The sequence below is a fragment of the Rhea pennata genome, chromosome 4 (assembly GCF_028389875.1).
Source record: "Rhea pennata isolate bPtePen1 chromosome 4, bPtePen1.pri, whole genome shotgun sequence".
Lineage (NCBI taxonomy): Eukaryota > Metazoa > Chordata > Aves > Rheiformes > Rheidae > Rhea > Rhea pennata.
This window is the reverse complement of record NC_084666.1, coordinates 65,681,792-65,706,301: the sequence shown is the minus strand read 5'-3', so window position 1 is coordinate 65,706,301 and position 24,510 is coordinate 65,681,792. Positions and strand designations below refer to the sequence as shown.

Here is a 24,510-nt window from a genome sequence, read left to right as displayed (position 1 = left end):
CTAAGTCTGTAGGAGTTACACTGTTACTGGAAATGACTGAGCACTTCTTATAGCAGTTTTCAACAGTACTTTATTTACCTATTGTGTTTATTAAAGGAGACATCAAAAGACTCTCTGAAGCACTGTCACGATACATCTATTTTCATTACTGTGAGCTAAGTGATTACTAGTCTGATCCAGCTAGCTAATTTGAATGGTCCTACAGTGCTTGTTCCAGAATGCAAATGTGTTAGGCAAACCAATATCTTTGAGCTATGTTTGGGTTTAACAAATGATTTGACTGACTTATGTAATAATCAGTTAAATCAAGGTAAAAGACACCAACACAGATAAAATGTTAAGGATTAAGGTTGAGTATTCAAATAAGCTAACCAATATATTTCACAGGTTCCCTAGTATGGGTAAGGCTGTTCGTATTTCACGGCACACACACTGTGTGTAGGCTCCAATTCAACTAGCTTACTGCATGCTAGATACCATTTTCATTGTTTGATTATAGTTACAAGGTATTAGTTAGCATGCACAGAGCAGCACACTTAAAAAAAAAAAAGGCATAGATAGCCTTTTACCTTAGTTGAGACAAAAGGCCTAGACACAGGGATCAGCCAGAACTGGGCGGGGGAAGAGTGTGGAAGGAGGGATCCTTTCCGAATTAGGCTGTATTAGAGCTGTAGGATCATTAACTTCACAAATGGCTTGCAGCAAACTACCTTTTTTACCCATTCCCACTTCTTCTGTGGCAGTCTTGCTATCTGTAGCTAAGTAAATGCTATACTTCAGTAGAGATAGCAGGTTAACTACATCATTGTTCATTTGGAGGCTTTTTTCCTTGTAGAACATTCTATTTTCTTCTTCTTCTTCTTTTTTTTTTTTTTTTTATTCTATTTTATACAAATAATACTCTGTTTCCCCGGGGAAATTATTCCATAGTGGTGTAGACTGCACTATTTTAATTATGTGATGCTATTTGGGCTTAATTTAAAATACTGATTTAGGTAAATAAGAAAGTCCACAGAACTGCTTTAGGGTTTTTTGTTTGTTTGTCTTTGAACTGACAGGAGTATCTGCCCTGACAGATTTTGACAAAGTATTTAACAGTATTTTGACAAAGGATTTAACTATTCAAGTATTGTGTGTTAGTGGGGGTCATTACTTTTTTTTCCCCCCCATTTGAGCACCTTCACTTGGCTGATGTTTGCAGTTTTTGGTATGTTCCAATTAGCAGTAAGATGTCCAAGGGCTTGCTTGGTCCTTGAATATCTGGGTAATAATTTTAGAATGAATGAATACTATTCTTGTTTGCTGTCATACTGTAATTTGGGAAATATTGCTGCTGACTTTAAATCAGCAGTAATGACATTAGCAAGTTATTAAACTATTCATCATCACAGTTATGGGAATGGATCAGGGCAGAATTTCTGAGTGGATGGGCTATGACACACATGGTAGTCATGAAACAGTCAGGTGTTGGCAAGCTGTTGAAAATTTTGTAAAATACAAAGCAAAGGCAGCTGAGGTTCTCCCCTCCTCACAACTTTTATTCTTCAGAGTCAAAAATGCTTTTCAGCCTCTTAAAACAAATCACATAGATTCCTCTCTTTTACACCAACAAATGCTCATTCAATAAAGACAATGAGTGTTGCTTTTTTTTTTTTTTTTTTTTTTTTTTTGCTTTGGATAATGGGGAAAAAAACTAGGAGAATACTGGCTTAAGGATTTAGTAGTGGAATCTAGATATATTATTCAAAGTCATACTGATTTAAATTCAAGTCAACAGGAAAAAAAGATAATTTTCTTAGCCCTTCCTGACTATTTGGTGGTCTATGTTAAATTATTTTATGATCTGAATTTATCTTCCATACTAGAAAAACAAACACTGCTGCAATTAGGCAAAGAGGATAGGGTTATGGAGACTAAGTGATATTCTCACCCTTATAGCATAGCTCAGGATATTTGACAGGATCAAATCACAGTGGACAGGCAATTTGAGGGAATACGTGTGGCATCCATTTATACTGAACCCATTTTCTGAATGATTAGAACATTTCTGTCCCTGAAGCTGTCAAAGTAACATCTTGTTCAAGCAGCAAATTTACATAAAAGTATATAAAACCTGAAGAAGTTTGTTTAATTCCTCCTGGGGAAGCAGTTTAAAATGTTTTCAGGCATCTTAATAAACTGACTACAGACACCTATGAAGGACTGATTTTGAATAAAAGACTTTTTCTGCTCTAGAAACAAGAGCACTGAATCTTTGAATCTTTTCCTAGTTGCTAAAAGCACTCTCCTAGTAGAAGGTGAATGCTTCTTAATTACTTAATTACTTTAAAATGTATTTATCTTTTATATTTTTACCTTTCACAGTCATTATGCTTAAAGTTCTTAATAGTAAGTAAACTTTGAGGTGATATGTTAATTTCCTACTTTTTATATTGGTTGTTTTCTCTGCTGATTAGAAAGGAAAAAGAAACTGATTTTTTAAAATGTGTTTACTTTAGGACTTACAGTTCTCTGTACCAGAGAAAAATGCATAATTTATATAGAATGACAGCAGTATCTTAAAGGGTAAGCAAGAAAGTAACTTATAAATCTTCTAGGGAATAGCCAACTACATGGAGTTAGACATGCTCTGTGCTACAGCTGACTTGCAATTCAGGGGCTAGAGAGTGCATGGCTAGAACAGAAAGAAAAAAAAAACACAAAAAAACGCACCATTAACAAGATGGGCTGAAAAGAGGCTACATTCACCTTATTTACCTGCCATAGCACTATTCTGTGTCATTCTATGGTAACCTCTGATGGAATCAAGATGGTCACTTTTTCCCTGCTTCCATCTCCATCTATAATATGTAAATTATAGACAAATATATATTTGATGCCTGAAGTTGAGGCAATGCATTTTCACCCAAGATGTATAGTATTTTCCATGGAATTTGTTATTTTTCCTCCTTTTTAATTCTTTTGAGATCACAGAGAAGGAGTATGGTTTACTCCCAATGCCAGACCTGGCTAATCTTGGAGAGGGAGATGGGCTGAGAAATCTCCACAGCACTGTCGTTACACAGCAGCCTGAGAAGGAACGATAAACTATTGGTTTTACTGCAATGTCAGTGGGCATCTTGACACAGGAAGAACTTTGAACAGAGTGCAGTCATACCGCAGAGATCACGCACTCTGTTCTCAGCAGGGAAGCTGGTAGTTTTTCTGTGCTATAATTAGTCACTGCCAACCAATACACATTGCGTCACAGGAATTAGTCTTGTGGCAGTCTCACCTTTGCCTTCCAAAATGAAGGAAATATCTTTCAGTGACAGCTATTATATTGAGGGAGTAAAGTACTAAGGAAACAAATATAACCTTAGTTGTCTGGCCAAGAATATATATTCTTCCCTGACAACAAGTATCAATGCAGTTTAAAAGGGAATGGTCCCCTGCTGAGAACATACATACATATATATATATATATATAAATATATATATACAGCAGATATATATATATATCTGCTTTCCCCTGGAATTCCCATCATAAGAGAGCAGCTCCTAGTTTTTTGACAGCAGCTTTACTAGAAGTGAAGGCATAAACACTGAACTGCTGCATCCCAGCACCTATCACATCTGCCCATTTAGCAGTGTGTACTTCCCTGACTATGCTGGCTTTGTCCTCTATAGGTCCTTCAGTGTAGGAGAGGATGTATCTGTTTTCCATCACTGCAGCTTCCTCCCAGGAGACAATCTGGAGATTTTGCAACCTGGTTTATGGCAACAAAACAGGCAGAATCCGTCACAAATCAGAAGGTATCTGGCCTTCTATGAACATATTAGTGAATCATATTTGTTCCAATTTTAGTAAAACTGTTGTAAATTAGCAGCTCCCTGGAAGCCAATAAAGTTCCCAATCTGCACAAATCTGTATGCAATCCCTGATCAGTCAGGATCCTCATAAGCGGTACATTTTGGATCAAGTACCTAATGTGACTGGGAAAAGTAGATGATTCATTTAATGGGTCAAAGTTTAAAACTTACTGCAATAGTATATTTACCACATGTTGTCTTGTACAGCATTAGTGCTACATGATTATTGTTGCCTGCAATAGTTTCATGTCATACAACTCCAGTTACTTTACATGCTTTAAATAAAGGAGACTGGAATTGATAACAGCATACCTGCTTGGACAGTCATAGTTTCATCTTGTGTTATTTTTGCAAATACTATAGTAGCAGTAGAAACCATTATTCAATGCTAACCACTGCATAAAAAGACAGTCCCAACTTGGAAAAAACTTACAATGCAAGTAGAATATAAATGCACATTATTTGGAGGTATCTAGGAAAAAAACACTGAATACACGTATTCTTTCTTGGGTTGCATTTCTTTTCGACTTTATTTCATACCACCAATCCATAACTTATGGGAAACTTTTCCCCAAGATACTCCCCAGCATTAATTGTGAGAAGAGGAAATTAAAATGTTAAAACTGCAGCTGAAAAAGAGATAAAGGTGTAGTGCTTTTTATGAACAAATAAAAATACGGTCTACTGCTTTGTTCTCTCCTGAGCAAAGTTATCATGTTGGAATTTGATCTAAATCTTAGACATCTTGCCATTTTTTTATGTTCAAGTTTTCACTCTTTTCATAAATTAAACCACTACATTCCCTCAACAGTAAAGCAACAACACAAACACAGTGCTCACCACAGAATAGTAAATATTTTCAATAAACACCAGCAGAATCTACTTGAAGAGCCAGCTCTCAAGAGTCAAGTGAAAGCACGAGAATATTAGCTTTCTTTTCAAGGCCAGCTTTTGAATGTAAAAATAAAAAATTAAAACCTAACTTGCATGCAATCAGCATGTTCATAAGCATAAACTAGAGGAAAATAACCTTATAGATATGGTCTTATAATATGGTTTATGCTTTTTAAGCCAGTCTCCTTAATATGTTGAGGCTCTGAATGTTGAGCATGCTGCATAACTGATGGAAACAGCCTAAAATGAATCACAGTTCCTATGGTGCTTCTAAGGTGTAATGATTTTGCTTGCTTTTGGGGATGTGGGAGAGTGACACATCTTTGCATACAGCAGGAACAGCAAACTAATCAACTATACTGTGAAATGATTCGAATACAAAGGGACAGATCTAGCGTCCTCCTAGATAGAGGCTTGTGTTTGCTGATCACTGAATCCAGCCCTTTGGTTACAGGACAGCTTTTAGTTTACAGTCGTTTTGCCTGCTGTAAAGATTATTCTAGCTGCTTATTATGAAAAATGGCAACATCATTGTAAAACCATCAAAGTGGTTTTAAAAACACAAGACATCCTGTTGCTAGAAAAACTCGTAACCATGCACTGGTTATGCATATAAGAGCACTGAGCAAATCATTATGTTACTTAGGCCTGTTTTAGAGATAGGAGGATTTTATGTCTCCTAACTCAGATTCTTTCATCTTTTATCTTTGCTGGTATGTACTTGGTAAAATTAAATAAATGAGAAAAATCATTTATAAAAGTCTTTTTTTTTCCTTTGCAAATCTTTATGTGCTCTAGACAAACCAGTAAGTGCTATCTCATTTTACAACTTAAGTAAATCCAATTTATGAAGGGTAACACAGGAGGAATAAAATCAGCTTCTCTTTACCCATGCTCAGTGCATTAGACCTGGACTGACCAGTTTTTGGATGCCGACGAGAGCTCTTATTTCTTGTCAGGGTCTCTGAGCTGGACCAATACAACTGTTTTAGTGACACTGCGCTTGGCAGAATTAATTGTGCCAAATAGGATCTGCATTTGCACCATTAACTTTTCTACTGTTCTCATCAAAACCATATATAGTAGTAACCTAACTGGGCTGGTTCTTTTTTGGGCTGTATTTTAGGAATTCCATGTAAAATACCTGAGTCTGCACTAGTTATGTAGATCTCTTCATATGGGTTCCATGCCGCATTTTATCTTTAAAGTCCTCCCTAGCTGAAAAATACCAGAGATAGAGGATACCTACTCCTGAAAGCAATATTCATATTTTAGTTTTGGTGACCTAGGTTCTGTTCAAGTATGTATGCTGAGGCTCTTCGCAATGTTATTTTTATTACAGTGGCTCCCGTATATCCTAGCCAACACTGGAGTTTCAGTGTCTGAGATTTATATGAAACACATAAGCAGACTAAACTCTACTTTTAGAAGTTCACAAACCCAAGCTAAATCTGCAATGAGGGTTCCCCCCCCCCCCAAAAAAAAAGAAGATTTAGAAGATTTTTAAGATTCCTAGGAGGACTGAAACTCAAAAGACTTGTCAACACAAATTTAAACAGACATAAGTAAAATGCAAAGGAAGCAATCTGCCTGTGGAATAAGAATGTTCATGCAGGGTGTTAGACATGTACCAGAAGAAAAATGTTGCATCTGGCTGTTAAATGTCCTGATGTTGACTCAACACTCTTACCCTATAATGTGATACTTGAAGATGGACTACCATATAAAACCCTACTCACTTTTGTAGGACCGAACAAGCCTGCAGCTTATATTTTTCCCCTTAAGTCAAATACAGTCTGCAGCAGAGTTAGAGAGCGAACATAGATCTTCTGAAAACTGTTGTTTTTGCCTCCTCTTCAGTTGAGAATCTCTTTATTTTCTTTATAATTTTTCCATAACTATGACTTCACCCTTTCAGATACTAAAAGCAGTCATAACTTATTTCAACTGATACCTATGCAGGCAAGACACAGTGAGAACGGTTCCTCTCTGCAACAAGTGCAGATCATCTAGCAGTGTGCTGAGTGGAGTGCAAACCAAAGGCAGCACAGCAGGGCTCAGGAGCTTCAGTGAAATGTCAGCTGTCTCTCAGTATCGCAGCATCCAGAGGGGCTGAAAGGAGTGGAAGAAAGGGAAGAGGGAAGGACAGAGACTCTTAATTTCAATGTGAACTTGTTTGTTTCAGAGCTGGAGGTTTTACCTTACGCATCTTCGCCTTATGTATTCTTCCTTCAGTAAATTCACAAAGAAGGTTACATTGTGACAGATCTGATTTGTAATCTTTGCAGAATAATCAAGCATTTTGCTCTTTCATTATCTTGTCTAATAGCAGGCATTTACCGACACAAGAACGAATCATCTTAGGACATCAGAAACAGTCACTACAAGGATAAACTTGGGTGAGGCAGGAAAGTCTACGATACTCAGAGATCGTAGGAATATTTGCACTAGCTAAAGAAGATGATTCATCAGGAAATGTTGATACAGGGTCACAGACCGGAAAGTAACATTCAGGCCAGAAGCACAAATATGCTGGATTTGTTTGTCTTAAACCTGGCTTTCAGTGTTTGTTTTTTACTTTAGTTCTCTATGGTCATTTTAACTACTGGTTAAAATTGTCCTGACTGGATCATTAAATCACTTTAATGAAACTGATGTAGCACTGGGCTTGTACATTGTAGACAAGCAAGGTAAACGTAACTGCTGAGCAGATTCGGCCAAATTCAGGCCCACTGATTCAGAGAGCATAATTACTCTTTTAGCCACATATGGACCCATCGATTCAAGAGAGAAGCATAATTACTCTGTCATTGCTTTCCTCAACCCTCTTCACTTACCCCCAAATCTCTATATTCCTCCCGTGGGAGGAAAAGGCCACAGCTGATGCAGGCAGCACTGGTGTGGTTGTGTACACTGGGGCAGGAGGAGAGAGAACTGTGCTCCAGTCAAGACCACATAAGGGAGAAGATACATGTCTTCTACGGGAATCACGTTACCCCAGCTTTCCTGAAGATGCTGTGCTCTGTGTAATATAGTATTAGCACTTGAGGATTATTCACTCACAGCAGCAAAGTGTCTTGACGCAAACAGCGTTGGGCTCACAACCAACGGGGTACTGCAGAGCTTCCAGGTATGGCAGGATTGCCTGAACTGCCCCTTATGGCTTACACACTTCACATTTTTTCATGGGCTATCCAGCGGCAATTTTTTAATGCCAAAATGATCTGCTCGACATAAAACGGAGTATGTTTAGAGATACAGCTTGCTCTATGCAAACCATTGCCAAACACGAGGTGGATGGGCCCCTCTCTAATATTAAATCTCTCACTACTCACTCTGTCCCACCTTGGAAGAGTTACAGCGCCATATGTAAAAAAAAAAACATTTATTGGAGAAAATTTTTTTTGCTCTTTCACTTCAATAATTTTAAGACGGTTGACACGAAGTGCGATTTTAATGGACCAGGCTGACGATAAGATCTTGCAGATCGTAAGACACACGTTTAAAGTTGCCTTTCCTCCCCGCCCCGCGCACCTTGCTAGACGGCCAAGCGCGACCCGCCTCAGCGGCGAGGCCCGGGCGACCGCGCAGCACTCACCAGAGACGCGGCGGCGCCCCCGGCGCCGGCCCCTGCTCCCGTCACGGCGACCGCGGCGGAGCGGCCGCCCGCGCCGCCGCCAACGCCCGCGCCCAACCGCCGCCGCCAGCGCCCGCGCCCAACCGCCGCCGCCAGCGCCCGCGCCCAACCGCCGCCGCCAGCGCCGCCCCAGCGGAGCGCAGCGGGCAGGGCGGGGCCCGCGCGGGCGGCGCGCAGGCGCAGGCGCGGCGGCGGCAGCGGCGACGAAGCGCGCGCAGCCGGCGCAGCAAGGCGCAGCGGGGGCCGTTGGTGGCCGTTGATCCTCCCTCTCCTCCTCCTCCAACGGCCGCCGCCATGGTGCTGGAGAGCCTGGTCCGCATCGTCAAGGTGCAGCTGCCCGCGTACCTCAAGCGCCTGCCTCTGCCCGAGAGCGTTAGCGGCTTCCTCCGCCTCACAGGTAGGCGGGGGCGGGGGGCGGCCGTCCCGCCCCGCTGAGCTCCGGCGCAGCCGGCGTGACCCCCTGCGCCCCCCCCTCCCCTCCCGGGCGGCCGCTTCTCGCTCCAGCGCGCCTGCCTTCTGCCGCGCTGCATAACTCGCCGGTTACGGGGCGGGGGGAGGAGGGGAGCAAATTTTAAATCTCCGTTTAACTGCTTTAGAAGTAACGTTACCCGAGGAGACGGTTTAAGGTGCCTCGGTAGGTAGATGAGTAGTAGTCGCAGGGGGGAAAGTAGCGACAGGGTGAAACGTAGCAGACTTCTTGGCCCCAGCTCATTTACGCTCTGCTGAAAATCTCTCTGTACAAGTACCAGCAAGTCAGAGGCCTCGCGCATGCACAAAATGAGATTTTAACTGTAAGGCTTAAGCCCTGCCTCTTCGTTTAAACAAGAAATTAAGGACAGACTCTGTATTGAATTAACGAACAAAACTGTATTTCTGGGAGACCACTGCATATGCAGTGGTAGGGTATTTTTTAATTTTTTTTTTCTCTATTCAGTCATTCTTATAAGGATTTTTTGGGGTGAAGGAGAAAAAATAGCTGTCAGCCATAGCCTTATGCACAAAGTAAACCAGCAGAAAAAAAGAAAACAAAATGCTAAATACTAGCAAGTTCTTCAGGTGTTCAGTGCACTGCAGTACTTTGCATACTGGAACCATCCGAGCCTAAGTTCATTTGTGGTTGTACAGTATCAAATGGCACAATTATTTTGGGAGTTTTAAAAAAGGGGGGGGAAGACTGTGACAGAAACTCTTTGGAAGTTCTTCAGAGCATAGAATCAATCCCATATGTGTGTATTACACCACTAATTTATACAGCTTTATTAGTGCTGGAAAACAGTTTCATATCGAACCAGGCACAACTTAGCGAGAACCAGGTCTTACTGTTTTTCCAGCATGCTTACATTGCTTGTATACCTGGAGTTCCATGAGATACTTTGTTATCTTTCCCAAGACAAGGAAACACATTTTAATGAACTGTTTTTCTCTGCCCCTAACTACTCTGTTATCTGAAGAAATGTTTATTCAGTAGAGGTTCACCTGCCAGAAAGTTGGGAAGGGATACAGTAAGCTACAGTAAACAAATGAGTTTCTCATATCCCTAGCATTTGGCACTTTCCTATTTAACTTGTTGCCCCTTTAAACACAATCGTACTTTAAATTTCTTAATACTGCTTGACTTCAGTCTCTTCTTACTTCACTTACCTGGACAGACGCACTTTTGTAACAGAATTATTGTCTAGTCCATCTAGACAATAGGTCTAGACTGGGTGTATTTGTGTACACCACATCCATCTTTAGGGCACAAGTGACAGCATCATAGGGGGTTTAAAAGTGTAGTCTGGCTGAAAGATTTATGCTAACTGGCCTTATGAAAGCTTCAACTTTAGTAATAGAACTTATTCTGAAAACTTCTGGTCAGAACCTTTTTTTTTTTTTTTTTTTTTTTTTTTTTTTTTTTTTTTTTTTAAATAGACTGATCTGTAGGGGGAACTGCCTTGCTTTTATGTTGTTCACCCCGCTGACAGATAGTAGCTTGAATTTGAAGGAGGAGGAGCAGAAGCAAACCAGCAAAATCTTCAACCAAAACCAAACGTGTGAAGTTTTCAGTTCCAAAAATAATAAACACAGGCAAAAGAAGGAACTAAAGCAGAAATTACTTTGATACCTGGTAGGAATCTACTGAATGTGCCTGAAAAAATCCACTGTCTTTAATTCTTAAGTGTTTTCTTTGACTGCTCTTGTGTTAAACCACTCTGAACGAGAGGAATAAAGTGTAAGTAAGAATATATAGCTACAGAGACAACATTCTGAGCTTTGACACTTTTTTCATTTTTTTCAGCAATCAGACTGATATCCAATGTTATAATTAGATATCTTCCTCTAAAAGGAAAAAAAAAAAAGGAAAATGGAAAACAGTAAAATCCTACAAGGTTACTGAACGTTACGGAATACTGTAATGCAACTTAGTGAGGCTTTTCAAAAGGATTCTCCCTTGCTAAAGGAATCTCTTGGCTCATAGCTGTTTCCTTGTAAGCCTTGCAGCCTAGGGTGGTAGAGAGAATGACCTGGTAATGAAAATGACATTGTTTGTCATCCCAGTCACAGCTGGACACCAGCTACCCTAGATATTCAAAAGATGCAATCACTTTGGGTTTTACCATAAAGATTGGGCGCTTCACAGACTAGCAGAGTGGGTTTCTGATTATGGCAGATAGTATGCCTCGACTCTCTGATTTGGAAGGAGGGCCTTTCACCATGTTGGAGTGAGTTTTGGAAAGATACAGGACAGTAAAACGGCTTTGGTGGTAAAAAGATGCAAAAGTCCAGTACATGCAGTCATATAGACCTCCATATTTCCAGTGTGGTATAAAGGGAATAAGAAGGCTTTACACTACCATAGCCTAGCATCTAAATTAAAAATGATCCTCTCGTAATGTTTAAAAGTCATTAAAACTTCATACTCATTTAAATATTTTTGTTCTCATCTACACCCAGACCTGCATCATTCTAATGTTTCATTCTTGTTTCTCTAAGTACCTGATACTCAGAAACATGGAACTAAATAAGACACTGATTAAAAATTAAGAATTTATCACAGATTGCGGGACATGGTAGATATTTCTCGGTGTGGTATTTTCTTTATTAAGCAAAGAACAAATGTTCACAGTTTGTCATCATTTTTGTATCCTTGTCTGTTCCACTTATATTGTTAGTGTGGTCTTAGCCTGCCTTTTCCTAAGGTCATAAGTGCTTGGAGCAGGGAATTCCCAGTTCTGGGAATTATTTCACAGTTGCAACTTACAGATACTTTAGATAACAGGTTAATGACCGTACTTTGAGTAGTTGTACTATACAATGTTGAGTAGTAACTCACTGATTTATAAATGGATTTCTGCCTTTAAAATCATGTTTTCAGAAGTAAGGTATACACACAGTGCAAAAGTTTGTATTTGAAACCAGGAGGAAAAAGGTGATTACAGCGATTGTATCAGTTGAGTATGGTTAATGAAATGCTATCAGACAAACAAAAGGATAAGAAAAGATTAGTATTCCCTTTTGTGTTTACTACTATCACAAATTACAGAACATCATATTCTTTGGAAAACAACATATCAAAAATGTCATGCATTTTCCTTTGCTTCTGTTTGGAAGATGAGAAATAATATTGATCTTAAAATGCCGTAGTGTATTTGTCCTTTTGTGGCAGCTATTGAACTTCAGACAAGGACCAACTCTATAAAACACTTGTTGGCATTGACCTTGTATGCAAAGGCAGGCTGGGACCCAAATCTAGAACAGTATAGTGCTTTGGTTGTTAGCACCTGTATTGCTTCTATAAACCTTCCAGGTTTATATTAGCTTCCAGGTAGCGGCAACCTCAGTTCCCTTAATGTATTAATTGTAAAAATGAGAGACTAAACAAACTACAGGACTTGTATGTGATATTGTACTGTGCTTAAAAAAAAAAAAAAATCTTGAGACACCCCATTGTCTGTTGTGCCATCACCAAACCATAATGGAAAACTGCTTGCTTGGGAAAAGACAAATGCTTAATATCCAGTGCCAAACTCCTGAAGGTAAAAGCCATCAGGGAGGAAAGAAATGATACGTTTGACCTTGGGTTTGATACCAGATATCTAAATCATCATGCTGCTGTTGCTCAGAAACCTGTTTCAGTTTGTTCTCATGCCTGCTTTATCCTTCCCTTCTCAAGTTCACTGAAATGAACCAAGTTGTCTCATGCTGAATTTGCTTTTTATACAGGTACATTTCATTAAACCAGTGTAGAGCTTAACCTCAAAATAACATGATCAGAAGTGAGAATGTCTAGATCCCTCTAAGGATCTAGGTGCTAGTAACAGTCCCCTTTCTGTAAACATGATGTAGCACTGTGTGGGAAGTCTCACATCTCCATTGTATGTTAGGAGGGACTTTAATGTGAAAAGCTGTCGGACAGAAAGAGGGCATTTTTGTGGATCATCCTTTACAGTATTGAGGGAAAGGAGAAAGGGGAGACTATGATAAGTCTTAAGAGCCCATCAGAAAAATTAATTTGTTTGCAGAGCAGCTTGCTAACCTGACCATAGCTTTTGGCTTTTTAATTTATTTTCTGTATGGTACATCCCTAAAAGTACTGTCACCTTTATATCTGCTGTCCACTTTCCTATCTGTTGAATAAGCTAATAGGAATATTAGAGTTGTGTGGAGTCCTTTGTGTTTAGTTTGTTTATCAAGGAGGACATTCTTACAGATTCAAATAAGCAAAGAGAACAGTTAGGAGAGAACTGCTTGTTAGTTCTGAAGAGAATGTAACTGAGTGAATAATTTGAATTTGCCTGAAGAATTTCCTCAGTTTAAAGAATATGTGACCACAGTTCCAGTCTTCATTTTGACTTGCAATTAACATTTGTTAAAGTTTCTGCTTGCAGGTAAGCTGTTACCTTCAAAAACCCGCTTTTGGGTTTGTATAATAGCATTTCTATCTAGATTAGCTAAGACAAAATCAAAGTGAAAGAGAACAAAGGATTAGTTAGTAAGAGGCTTATAAGCATCGGCCACTCACTTTGATTTGACTCACAATGATGGGCTCTTCCCTTTCTGTTCACATTGAATATATTTCTTTTTTGTTGGATTTGTTACCGTTAGAATAAAAATTAAGGCATCATCTCATAGACCCTATCACAGTGGACTGAGGACTGTGGCCTCAGCTCCATGGAAATCTTTGAGTACTCTTGTTTCAGTGGTGTTCCTGATACTTTCCAGGAGCTATCTTTTGGATTGATCTCTGTCTAACACGAGTCAAGTTTGAAGACTAACCTCTTTGATACTCTATTCACCATTTCTAGCTCCAAAGATTGCCCATTCCCATGCAACAGAACTGATAAAGAATCTTCAGAATCAATATAATTGCTGAATTCTGAGTATCAGCTGTGAAAGTGAACAGAATCTTGTGAGTTGACTTGCATCCTGCTTCAGAAAGGTATGCATGGCTTCAAAAACACAGAGCAGCTTGCAGATGCGGGAAGACATCGTTGCATTAGTTTGGTTGAAGATTTTCTTCCCTCCTAATCCAAAGGGCTATAACTTCTTATTACAATATCTTGTCTGCTGCACCCTAGAGGCATGGTCACAATGATTTTTCTGTCTGAAGGCATCAACCTGTGGCAGTTTTGTGACAATACCAAGTCAGTTTACAATTAGTGTACAAGGTGGTGTAATTGGAGGCTTGGCAGAAACACCCAGCATAAATACATGTTAATAAAACCATTAGCTAGCGAGGACAAAACCCTTTAGCAGTGGTTATCGTGGTATAAATACTAAATAACAACATGATAAATAATATTTCTGTACTTCATATTCCGATTTTTTTCTAGTTTCCTTTTTTGAGGTTACAGCTATCATGTTCCTCTTTCATGTGGGTGAACCTCACTAGTTAAGATTCTCTCTTAGTCAAAACTACTGGCCTAGCGAGTGTTCTGACTTAGATGCCGTATTATGGGGCTTCATGATGTATTGAGATGCCACTTACTGTTCAGTTGCTGGTCTCTTTTAATGATATGCAATTCTGATGCCAGACTCTTCCTTCTTGTGTGTTAATCTTAGTCTAGTTGCATTCATCCATCTAAAAAAAAAAACCACATTTGATGGGTGTCCTACTTCTGTTTGTGGTGCACCTATTGGAATGTCTATTTGTTTTGGAGTTCAGAGTAGTTTTTAGAGGTCTACCTTTGTGCCAGCAATCAGGTCAAATACTTCATTTGGAAGTTTTTTCAATGACCAAAGTTTTTCTGTTCTAAACTGTGTTCCAAGTCAGCTCTTCACAAAAGGTCAGAAAGTGCATTCATATTTCTCTTGGTGGGGTGTTCTAGAACAATGATCTCAATCCACATTTCTTACATGATACCGTTACTGCTGTATGAGCAATGAGGCTGGAACGTGGCTTAGTTTGTCTAACTGTAGCTGATGCAATCTAATTTTTAGCTTCAAGGCTTTATCACAGAATTATCAGCATCTTGTGAAAGTTTCGGAAATGTTTGTTAGCCTTTTCTGATACTGGTAATTAAAAGAGTAAGTGAAGCTATGCTAGGTGATTCTTGAAAGGTGGCTGCATGGGTTTGTCAGATATGGTGCAAGGTCAGAGGGGTGCCTGATTAGTTGGCTTTCCTGGTCTCTCTTCCTGAGACAGTCTTGTGAGGTTTGTTGTAACAGCTCCCCTCAGAGCATTCTGCTCTTTCAGACAGTAGTCAGGGAAAGGTATGTGTGAGAACTGAACACTGGGCATCCAGTAGGATTAATCCTTCTGTTGTGGCCTGGGACTGAATGTGTTTCTTTACTGGATTATCTAGGCAATTTTATTTTTTAATGAGTGTTTTGATCAACCTTGTCTGGTAGAATAGAATTGCTTAAGCTTTTGACTTACTGTTAGTTACAGTAATGATAGAAAAGACAAACAAGCACCGTTGTCCAGGAAACCTAACGTTTTGTGCATCACTCAGATACTTATCTTCACAGTTATTTTTAAGAGCTTGTAGTTTATTGGGAAAACTGAGAAAAGGGCAATAGAGACTACTAGATTACAGCAACACTTAGCAAATTCTGTGGGGGAAAAAAAAGTGTTGTGCATACGGACCACTGCAAGTGGATGGATGGAAAGATTACTGAAAATTCTTGTGGTGCCTTTTTCATGCATGCAGTTGTAGAGTATTCCCAGATAAATGCAATAAATGGGGTTTCATTTCAAAGGCTATGGAAGCTTAAGGAACATAAAACTATTCCAATGAAATATTTGCTGAGGAGGCACTCTGTCCCTTCATCCAGGTCACTGATGAATAAGTTGAACAAGACTGGACCCAGTACTGAGCCCTTAGGGACACTGCTTTCTCTGTATCCTTTGTCACTAGGGCCCCCGCCCCGTTCAGCAGCAGGCCCACGTTCTCCCTAGTCTTCCTCTTGCTACTGATGTATTTGAAGAAGCCCTATTCTGTTCTAAATTTTGCCAGGAGCTCCTTGCTCATCTCTGCAGGTCTCCTGCCCCCTTTGCTTGACTTCTTACTCCTAGGGATGCACCGCTCCTGAGCTTGGAGGAAGGGATGCTTGAATATTAACCAGTTCACTTGGACCTCTCCTTCCTTCTAGGGCCCTAACTGATGGGATTCCTCCACATAGGTCCCAGAAGAGGCCAGAGTTTACTCCCCTGAAGTCCAGGGTTGTGATCCTACTTACTGCCCGGCTTCTTCCTTGCAGGATCCTGAACTCCACCATCTCATGATCTCTGCAGCTGAGACTGCCCCCAACCTTCACATCTCCAACTAGTCCTTTGTTGGTTAGTACAAGCTCCAGCAGCACACCTCTCCTCACTGGCTCCTCCACCACAGTGTCAGAAAGTTATCACCAGAGCTCTGCAGGAGCTTTCTGGACTGCTTTTGCCTAACTGTGTTGTCCTTCCAGCAGATAGCAGGGTGGTTGAAGTCCCCCATGAGCCTGTGACTGTGAGGCTGCTTCCAGCTGTCTGTAGAAGGCCTCTACAGAAAGACTTTCTCTTCCTGATCTGCTGGCCTGTAGTAGACACCCGAACAGTGTCACCTGTGTTAGCCTGCCCTTTAATCCTTACCCATAAGCTCTCGACTTGCTCTTCATTCACCCCTAGGCAGAGCTCAATACATTCCAGGCGCTCTGTCACATAAAGAGCAACTCCACCACCTCACCTTCCTGGCCTGTCTTTCCTAAAAGGCACGTAGCTGTCCATGATAGCATTCCAGTCATGCAAGCTGACCCACCATGTTTCTCTAAGTCCAATGAGATCATTGCCCTATGACCACACACATATCTCCAGTTCCTCCTGTTTATTCCCCATGCTCCATGCATTGATGTACAGGCACTTCAGAGAGGTAATTGGGCATACAGGCCCTCCCCCAATAGCCATATCAGATGCACTTCCCCAGCTGCATGCACCCATTGGAGGCATCCTGACTTGAGCTATATTTTGCTGACTACTCTGTCTCTATAACTGCTCTTCCTCTATCCTTACTAGTTTAAAGCTCTCCTTACAGGCTGGCCAACCTGTTGGCAAAGACACGTGTGCCCTGCTTAGTGAGGTGGTTCCATCTCTCCCCATGAGTTGTCTATCTTCAAACAGAGTCTCATGGTTGTAGAAACCAAAATCCTGTTGCCAACACCAGCAGCACATCCAGTTATTAACTTGGAAAGTCTGTCTGCTCTTCTCTCATCCTTTCTCCTCAACCCTGCCTGTGAGGGAGAAATGACCTGGGCTGCCAGACCCTTGATCTTCATCCCCAGAGCTCTGAAATCTCATTTGATTGTTTACAATTTGCCCTTGGTATCACTAGCGCCCACACGAAAGAGCAGCAGAGGGTAATAGCCTGACGTGTGGACAAGCCTTGCAGTCTTTCAATGACATCTCATATATGAGCCACTGGCAGGCAACAAACCTCTCAATAGGAGGTCAGGTTGGCAGATAGGTGCCTCAGTTCCCTGCAGCAGGGAGTGACCCAAAGCAATCACTAGCCATTTCTCCTGATTGTTCCCACATGACACAGGTCTGTCATTACAGTTCCTTGTTTCTAATTTTGAAATATCTTTAAAATCCCTTCCACTTCTCTATGGCTTAAGACTTAATATATTTTCCACCACATTAGAAAAATGCTGTCTTTGCTATTGCTACATTGTACTTAAATTACATTGTTCATTGCCACAGCTTCTTTTGTTGGGAGAGCGGATCCACCATTAATATACTTACTGCTCTGTATTATATTTTATATCAGGTGCTGATAAACTTCTTACAAAGTTCAGTAAGTCCTTCTCTTGTTAGTATAAGCTTTACAATGATGCAGCAAGTCAGGTATGCCTGGAGAGGATACTTGAATCTTTTACCTGTACCTAAAAGTTCTTCAGTAAAATTTAAAAAAAAGCAATTTTCTGTGGCTTGACCTACCTGGAGGGACCTATCTGATCTCAGTTCTTTCTTTCTGTATGTTTATTGTAGAAACTAGTTGCAGATCCTCAGGCAAGCAGAACTCTGAAGAATAAAACCAGAAAAAAAAATGGTGAAAGCTTGTGACTTTGCTAATGCTTATCTAGTATCTGCATCGTTCCTGCCAACAATTACTTAAAAAACAGAACTGATGAAATGAGGAAAACTCAAGAATTTTAAAATCTGAAATAAGCAATTAGAAATAGAATTATAAAGCATACTAAATAGTTCTTTTTATAAATATTTAAAACACAGACACTTAGTATTCTATAGTGACCTTTTAGTAACTTCCCAAATTTAATCACGCCCAGTTTGCTAGTATATAGTCTTGGTTTACTCAAGGTGAGCAAACCGCTTGTAATTTTAGGGTTCCTCATTACAGTACATCTTTTATTTGTTTTGGATTTATTTTCTTCTATTGAGTCATCTTAAAATTAAATTTGAGATGAAATTCTGGATTCCAGTTGGTACTTCAGCTACAGTAAAGCCCGTGTTTTAATGTGGGTCTTCTGCACAACTGCTCTGTCTGTGTCCTAGTTTTACTTCTTACTGACTTAGCCTTAGTGCCCTGCCTGTCCTCAGAGCCTTGCCAACTGCACTGCCCCATTCCCTATCATAAACCTAAGTCATATAAGAATAGCTGATGCTGAACCATACTAAAGTGGTGCCAACAGCCTGTCTAAATTCTGTGTCTCTCTAGTTTCAGAATGGCTGCGGTTATTGCCTTTTCTGGGCGTGCTGGCTTTGCTTGGTTATCTCGCTGTTCGTCCATTCCTCCCCAAGAAGAATCAGCAAAAGGATAGCTTGATTAACCTCAAGATCCAGAAGGAAAATCCAAAAGTAGTGAATGAAATAAACATTGAAGATCTGTGCCTCACTAAAGCTTACTGCAGGTGTTGGCGTTCTAAGACGGTAAGATACTTCTTCGTACTATACTAAGATTAGACTGAACTTGCATATCTTTTATCAGTTCTGTCACTGTGAATTGGAACACCTTACTTTTCTCTCGAGGTAGAACATGGATATTGCATATCTGCCAGCTAAACTAGCTGTGTAAGTTATACACAGGTATTTTGCCTCTACCCCGAGTTTCTTGTGAGAGGCTCACTGTGTTGTTTTTACCTCTGTGGACTGAATGCTTTCTTTTTTTGACAAATCTGCCTCAGACCTAAGAAGCTTGCACAAGAATTCTCCCTTCAGAATAATCACTTTAGCAAAATATTTCAGTTTTGCTTGAAACAATATTTTCTGGTGAAAACGATTAAACCAATTCAGAAGGTTTAGTTTTGTTCCAAAATAAACCTTAAGCCATTTTTTGGCCATAGTCTTGGCTGCTGCTTTGCTGACTGTTCTTTCACACAGAAGGCTTTGTCCCTAACTTTGAGTCCAAATCAAAGGAGCTGTAAGGTCCAGCTGTTTCAGGACCTTAGAAACTTAGTTAGGTGGTAGCAATGCATTTTTTCTTAGCAACATGTGCCAGGTGCTTTATAGGAGAAAGGGACTTAGATGATGGAAAGGGATTTAGGAGGAGGAACAAGAAACTTTATCAAAATATTCTTGGCATAGGAAGAACTACACACACACACACCCACCCACCCACACCCACCCCACTATGCAATTGCTGTACAGAGATATACTAATTCCTTGTGTATGTTTTCTTCCAGTTCCCTGTCTGTGATGGCTCTCACAACAAGCACAATGAATTAACAGGAGATAATGTAGGTCCACTAATACTCAAGAAGAAAGAAGTATAGCAGATACCTAATCCATTAGATTATGACTGATAAGTCTTTTATACGGTTGTAGTTGCAGGAGATAACATTTTATTATGTGATGAAATTGATTTAGTCTAATAATTGCTGTAGATTTCTTTTTGGGATAAACTCCACTTAGTGCTAAATCTCAATGTTTTGATACTTCTGAGAAGAATTATATCTGCTGTGTAAAACTGTAAAGTAACTATCTCTGTAAATAAGTTGTTTTAATTCAACAATAAAATGACTTCCTACAATTAAGTCTTTTTTGTATGAACATAGTTATAACAATGTCACCTCTTCAGAGTGACAGAAGTGTACCTTTCTGTTGATTTTAAAATTGTTCTGGAAAACCAGAATATGAGTGTGGGATAATGTTACAGTTCCAGACTGTATATGTTAAATTACTGCACAGCTCAGCCACCAACATTGTCCCTTTATTTCAAGCTTCTACATTGATTGTTAATCAGCTCTTGTGACTGGACACAGATTTGCTGCTTCCAATTCACTTACAGTGTAGATATGGCTTTTTGTAGCAGAGACATTTATGGGAGGAATTGGTTAAATGATAGGACCAAAAGAATGGAGGTGAACTCTGGTTTTGGCTTGTTACTAGTTCAGAATGACTTTAGGCAAGGCAGAGCTTTGCTGTATTAATTACAGCTGAATTTAAAATGTGGGTAAATAATTGTTACCTAACAGCTAGACTTTTAATTAGTTCTTCTAAAGTACTTTATTCTTCAATGAAAGACTAACTATACTAGTCAGTTTGAAAATAAAAAGTAGTCTGACAAGTGCTACAATTTTGGACAATTGTCCAAAGGAAGGTCTTAACTGTTCTTTAACACCAGTTCATTTGAACTGGTGTTAGTCAGGTGGGAAGCCGCAGAGCAGTCTGCCTTTGCCATTCTCCAAAGCTTATTAACACAGTGCTGAAACAGAGAGCAAGTCAGGAAGCAGTTCTCACAGTACAGCATTTACAGCAGTAGAACTATTAGAGACCATGCCAGCATTTGTAACGATTGTGAGTGTAGGTACCTAAAGGTCTTGCCTTGCAGCAAAAGATAGCAGCTTAGAATGTGACTGTATGTTATATGGAAGTGTTTAGTTGTACCACAGTACAGTCTTTAATGTTTTAATGCTTTGTGTTGGCCTTTTCCTAATGAATAAGAGCACACTATAAACACTATCATATTAGAACACTTAAAGAGAAAAATCCATAATGTTACTAAATGTCTTGTACTGTACTCAATTACCACTCACAGGTGCGTTATATTGAACACTGTATAAGAAATACTAGTGAACCCATGTTAAATCTTTTAAGCAGGTTTTCTAATTGTAATCTCTTAACAGTGTTGAGTCCAAGCCCAAATTCTTGGGTTTGGTGAAGGTATTGCTAGATGAAATACAAAAGCCTGTGTTTAGATAGCATTTTCCAGCTTTGCAATCCACAGCCTACTGCAACAGGCTGTTAAAATATGCAAGCCTGTATGCATTTCTAGCTTTTTATCAGAATATGTTTGCATTCAGATAATTTGATTTCCTCTGAAGTTTCAGAAGTGAATTGAATCCATCTTCTGTATTCAGTTCCTTTGCTGTACTCAGAACTCTGCTAAAGCAGCACAGTAAAATTGATTTTGGTTTTTCCCCACAAAACTCGTCTAAAAGGGGAATAATAGATTTACTTCTTGACTCTATCTCTAACCTGGCTTGATTATGTAATTGATTTTTTTCTCCCCACTACTATTAGATGACATCGTTGCTGCTAAACCATCTATGACTGTGGCTACGAGAAGTCACAAATACCTTTGTTTTTGTCTATAGGTGAATAGAACATGTATACAGCATATACCTGCAGTAGCAGTACTCGCTCACAGATCTTTTTTGGAAATGACGTTGTAGTCATTTCCACAAGATAATAATAAAGATCACAGGCAAAATAAATGACCATTTCCTTGCATTTCAGAATCTGTATAGGTAATATGGCCTCTCATGGCAATTGGAGTCAGACACTCCCCTCTCACCTCACAGGGTGTTAGAACACCCTATGTTAGGTGTAGAAAGGATCCCTCCATATCTGGTTTATACATGCTCATAGGTTTAGTTTAATACCCTTGGCAGAACAATTCATTTAATCTTCTGCAAATGCCACCTGCAACTGTGCAGCTAAAAAAGCAAAGTAAACAAAAGCTTAACAATGCTGGTTGTAATATTTTTACTGCAGAAAACTCAAACCAAGAATGCTGCTACTTTTGGTTGCCAAGGACAGATTTCTCTTTCAGCCTACCTGCCAGCTGAAAATTGGCATGCAATACGCTAATATCACAGCAGTGCTGAGGAGGGTAGCAAAATGTACCTAGGATGAAGGAGAAAATACCACCAACAGCTACGGGAGTCACTCCAGTCCTCCGTGCTTCCTCTGTTTTTGAAGTTAGACATCTGTACCAACAGCTTTTGCCAAGTAAATGATACTTGAATGGACCGCTGACTTTGCAACACTGTCTAGGATTGGTTTGTCTGATCCTGTGCTGTAGACAGTTTGGATTCCTCATCTGCAAGCCATACACAAGATGTTTCTCTATCAAGTTAGGACACTGGGCTGAAGGAAGAAAACAAACACATTGCTGACTCCTTTAACAGCCACTTTATGCTCTAAATGTGAAACTGAAATGCTCTTACTTTAATTGCATGACAAGTATAAGCAATCAGCAAATTTTCTATCTTCTTTTAAAAAAATCCGTCACCCAAAGAATTCCTAAGAAGTTCATATTATATTCCTAAACCTGGTGGGGATAGATAAAAACTAAAGTGTCTGTGGAGCCTTTTATCTCACTGATGTTTTTTGAGAATGAGTTTAAAGTTATTCACCAGGCTATGTCTTGTCACTGAATGACTTTTTCACTCTTTCCCCTTTATGTAGAGCTTCCAAATTAATTTGATAAATTTGCCCAAAATTCTTAAAAAAAGCGGATCACATCTTCACAATCTTGATGCAAAGTCAGGGAAAGCAAGACTGCGTGACATACTACTACAGCAGTAGTGCTTGCTTTTGATTATGAATTTGAACAATGGTTGTAATGAACCTACAAATAAACCTGTAAAACAAATATAGACAAAGGTATCCAATTTGTGTCAAATATTAAATGTATTTAAGGTGCAACCAACATGAGCAAAATGTAAGAATTGTATCATTCACTGTGTGATGGCTATATTATCCCATGTTTTTCACAATTTTAGACTTCCGTGTTCAGAAGTGAGGCTGAAATAGAGAAAACAGTGATTATGCATGTTTACATTATCACTGCATCCCCTGGCCTGTGCAAATTCCTGCTTCCAGATGGCCAATTTCCGTCTTTTTCCATATGGTGCCTGCTGTAGCTGCCCGCCGCACACAGACAGGAACGCGCTGAGCTGTCAGAGCCTTTTGCTGCAGAGGCTTCTGTGAACCTTCACGAACTCCTCGTGCATAAAGCGCTCTGCCACGTTACGTATGTGATTATGTCTGCGTGACAGCAGGACTTCAGTTACAGCTTTCTGCACATTGCACTCTAATTTTATTTGCTGCAAATGAGAGACTCTTTGGTATGGTGTAAAGATTTTATTGGCTTAAATTTGTGCATTATTCATGAAAGATTTCACGGCATTTTGTTAAAAGGGAGGTGGCCTTAATTGTCTTGACTCCGGCTCAGATGAACAGTGAAATCATATCTCTTAAAATTAACTGCTGTTTAAAAATCAGTTGAAGTAGTCATGATACTTATTAAAAAAAAAAAAAAAAAAAAAAAAAAAAGGTTGTTTTAGCACCAATATCATTTCTCTTTTCAGGGCAAGAAACGAGTGTTTTGTTCCCTACTGAAAGGCAAAGGAGAGAAGTATTATAAAGCATTAATGCTTTTCATTTTAGAGCTTCAAGCTGATTCTTGTTCGAGATTTAATACAGGTTGGGGATGGGGTCCTGGGAAGAAACATCCACATATGGCAGGGAGGAAAGGAAGATTGATCTGATAGAGTTTAAATTAGAAAACAAGATGCTTTCAGCATAGCTATTCAAGCATTCAGAATGGTGGGAGTGATTCTAATGAATAAATTGGGAGAGTGCATTGAGACAGGTTAAGGGAAGATGGTAAATACAATTTATGAGATGTTTCTATGATGGTGAGCCAGTGTTAGAGGCCCTCATGAACAAGGGCTGGTTCTCAGAGTTTTCCTTGCGTAGTTGAGATTGTGTTCAAAGTTAAAGGGCTATAATCCTTGCACTTCACCCTTCTGTTGTTGAAAAGACTCCAAATTTCACATTGTGATCCCTCCCTATAGGAACATTCTACTCTATAAAACTTTTTGAAAATATAAAACACATACAACTTCAGCTACCATTTATCTCCATGTAAAACGTATGGTTGTACAAATAGCCACAGATGAACTGAACACCATATTCCCTCATTGTATCAATTCGGTAACACCTCCACAGCTGTTAGAATTTCCAGGTGCACAAAGCTCGTATTAAAACCACCTCTGTTTAAGTTACTGAGCACCTCCAGTAGCTGCTCAAAGGACATACAACACACACAGAAGTCAGTGGTTGATACAGTAACTATCAAGTGCAGCACCACAACCCTTCATCAGTCTGTGCAGTTTGAAAGCATCCTCCTTTCTGGTCACGGATAAGGACAAACTGAACTAACTAAAGATTGTATGTTCCCTAAGGAAGCAGAGAAAACAGCAACACATATGGTAAGAAAACTTGGTGAAAATTAAGTAATAGTACTTTACAAATGTTAGGGAAAAAAAAAAAAAAAAAAAAAAAACACCTTACCATAGAAATTCCTGGTATTTTTGATCACTGTGCCAGAGTTGCAGGCTATGAACCTTAAATATTTTCAAAAAGCTTTTTTTTTTTTTGGCTTGGAAAGAAAGGCATATAAAAAAGGCTCACATACTGTGCT

General features: G+C 39.6%; 1 protein-coding gene and 1 long non-coding RNA gene across 3 annotated transcripts; one reads left to right on the top strand and one right to left on the bottom strand.

The window, feature by feature from the left end:
• The first annotated feature begins 8,570 nt into the window (after nucleotides 1-8,570).
• CISD2 (CDGSH iron sulfur domain 2) lies at nucleotides 8,571-19,824 on the top strand. The gene is made up of 3 exons (XM_062574162.1): nucleotides 8,571-8,780; nucleotides 18,514-18,725; nucleotides 19,478-19,824. The coding sequence occupies exons 1-3, from the start codon at nucleotides 8,678-8,680 to the stop codon at nucleotides 19,565-19,567; spliced, it is 405 nt and encodes a 134-aa protein (XP_062430146.1). The 5' UTR covers nucleotides 8,571-8,677; the 3' UTR covers nucleotides 19,568-19,824.
• Nucleotides 11,306-22,657, bottom strand: LOC134139584 (uncharacterized). 2 transcript variants are annotated; one of them, XR_009958213.1, is made up of 4 exons: nucleotides 21,924-22,657; nucleotides 17,775-17,858; nucleotides 14,352-14,444; nucleotides 11,306-13,981 (listed from the first exon to the last, which is right to left on the bottom strand). It is a non-coding gene; the product is annotated as an uncharacterized LOC134139584 (long non-coding RNA). The 2 variants fall into 2 exon arrangements; XR_009958212.1 differs by having other exon boundaries at nucleotides 11,306-14,444.
• Between the last annotated feature and the right edge of the window lie 1,853 nt (nucleotides 22,658-24,510).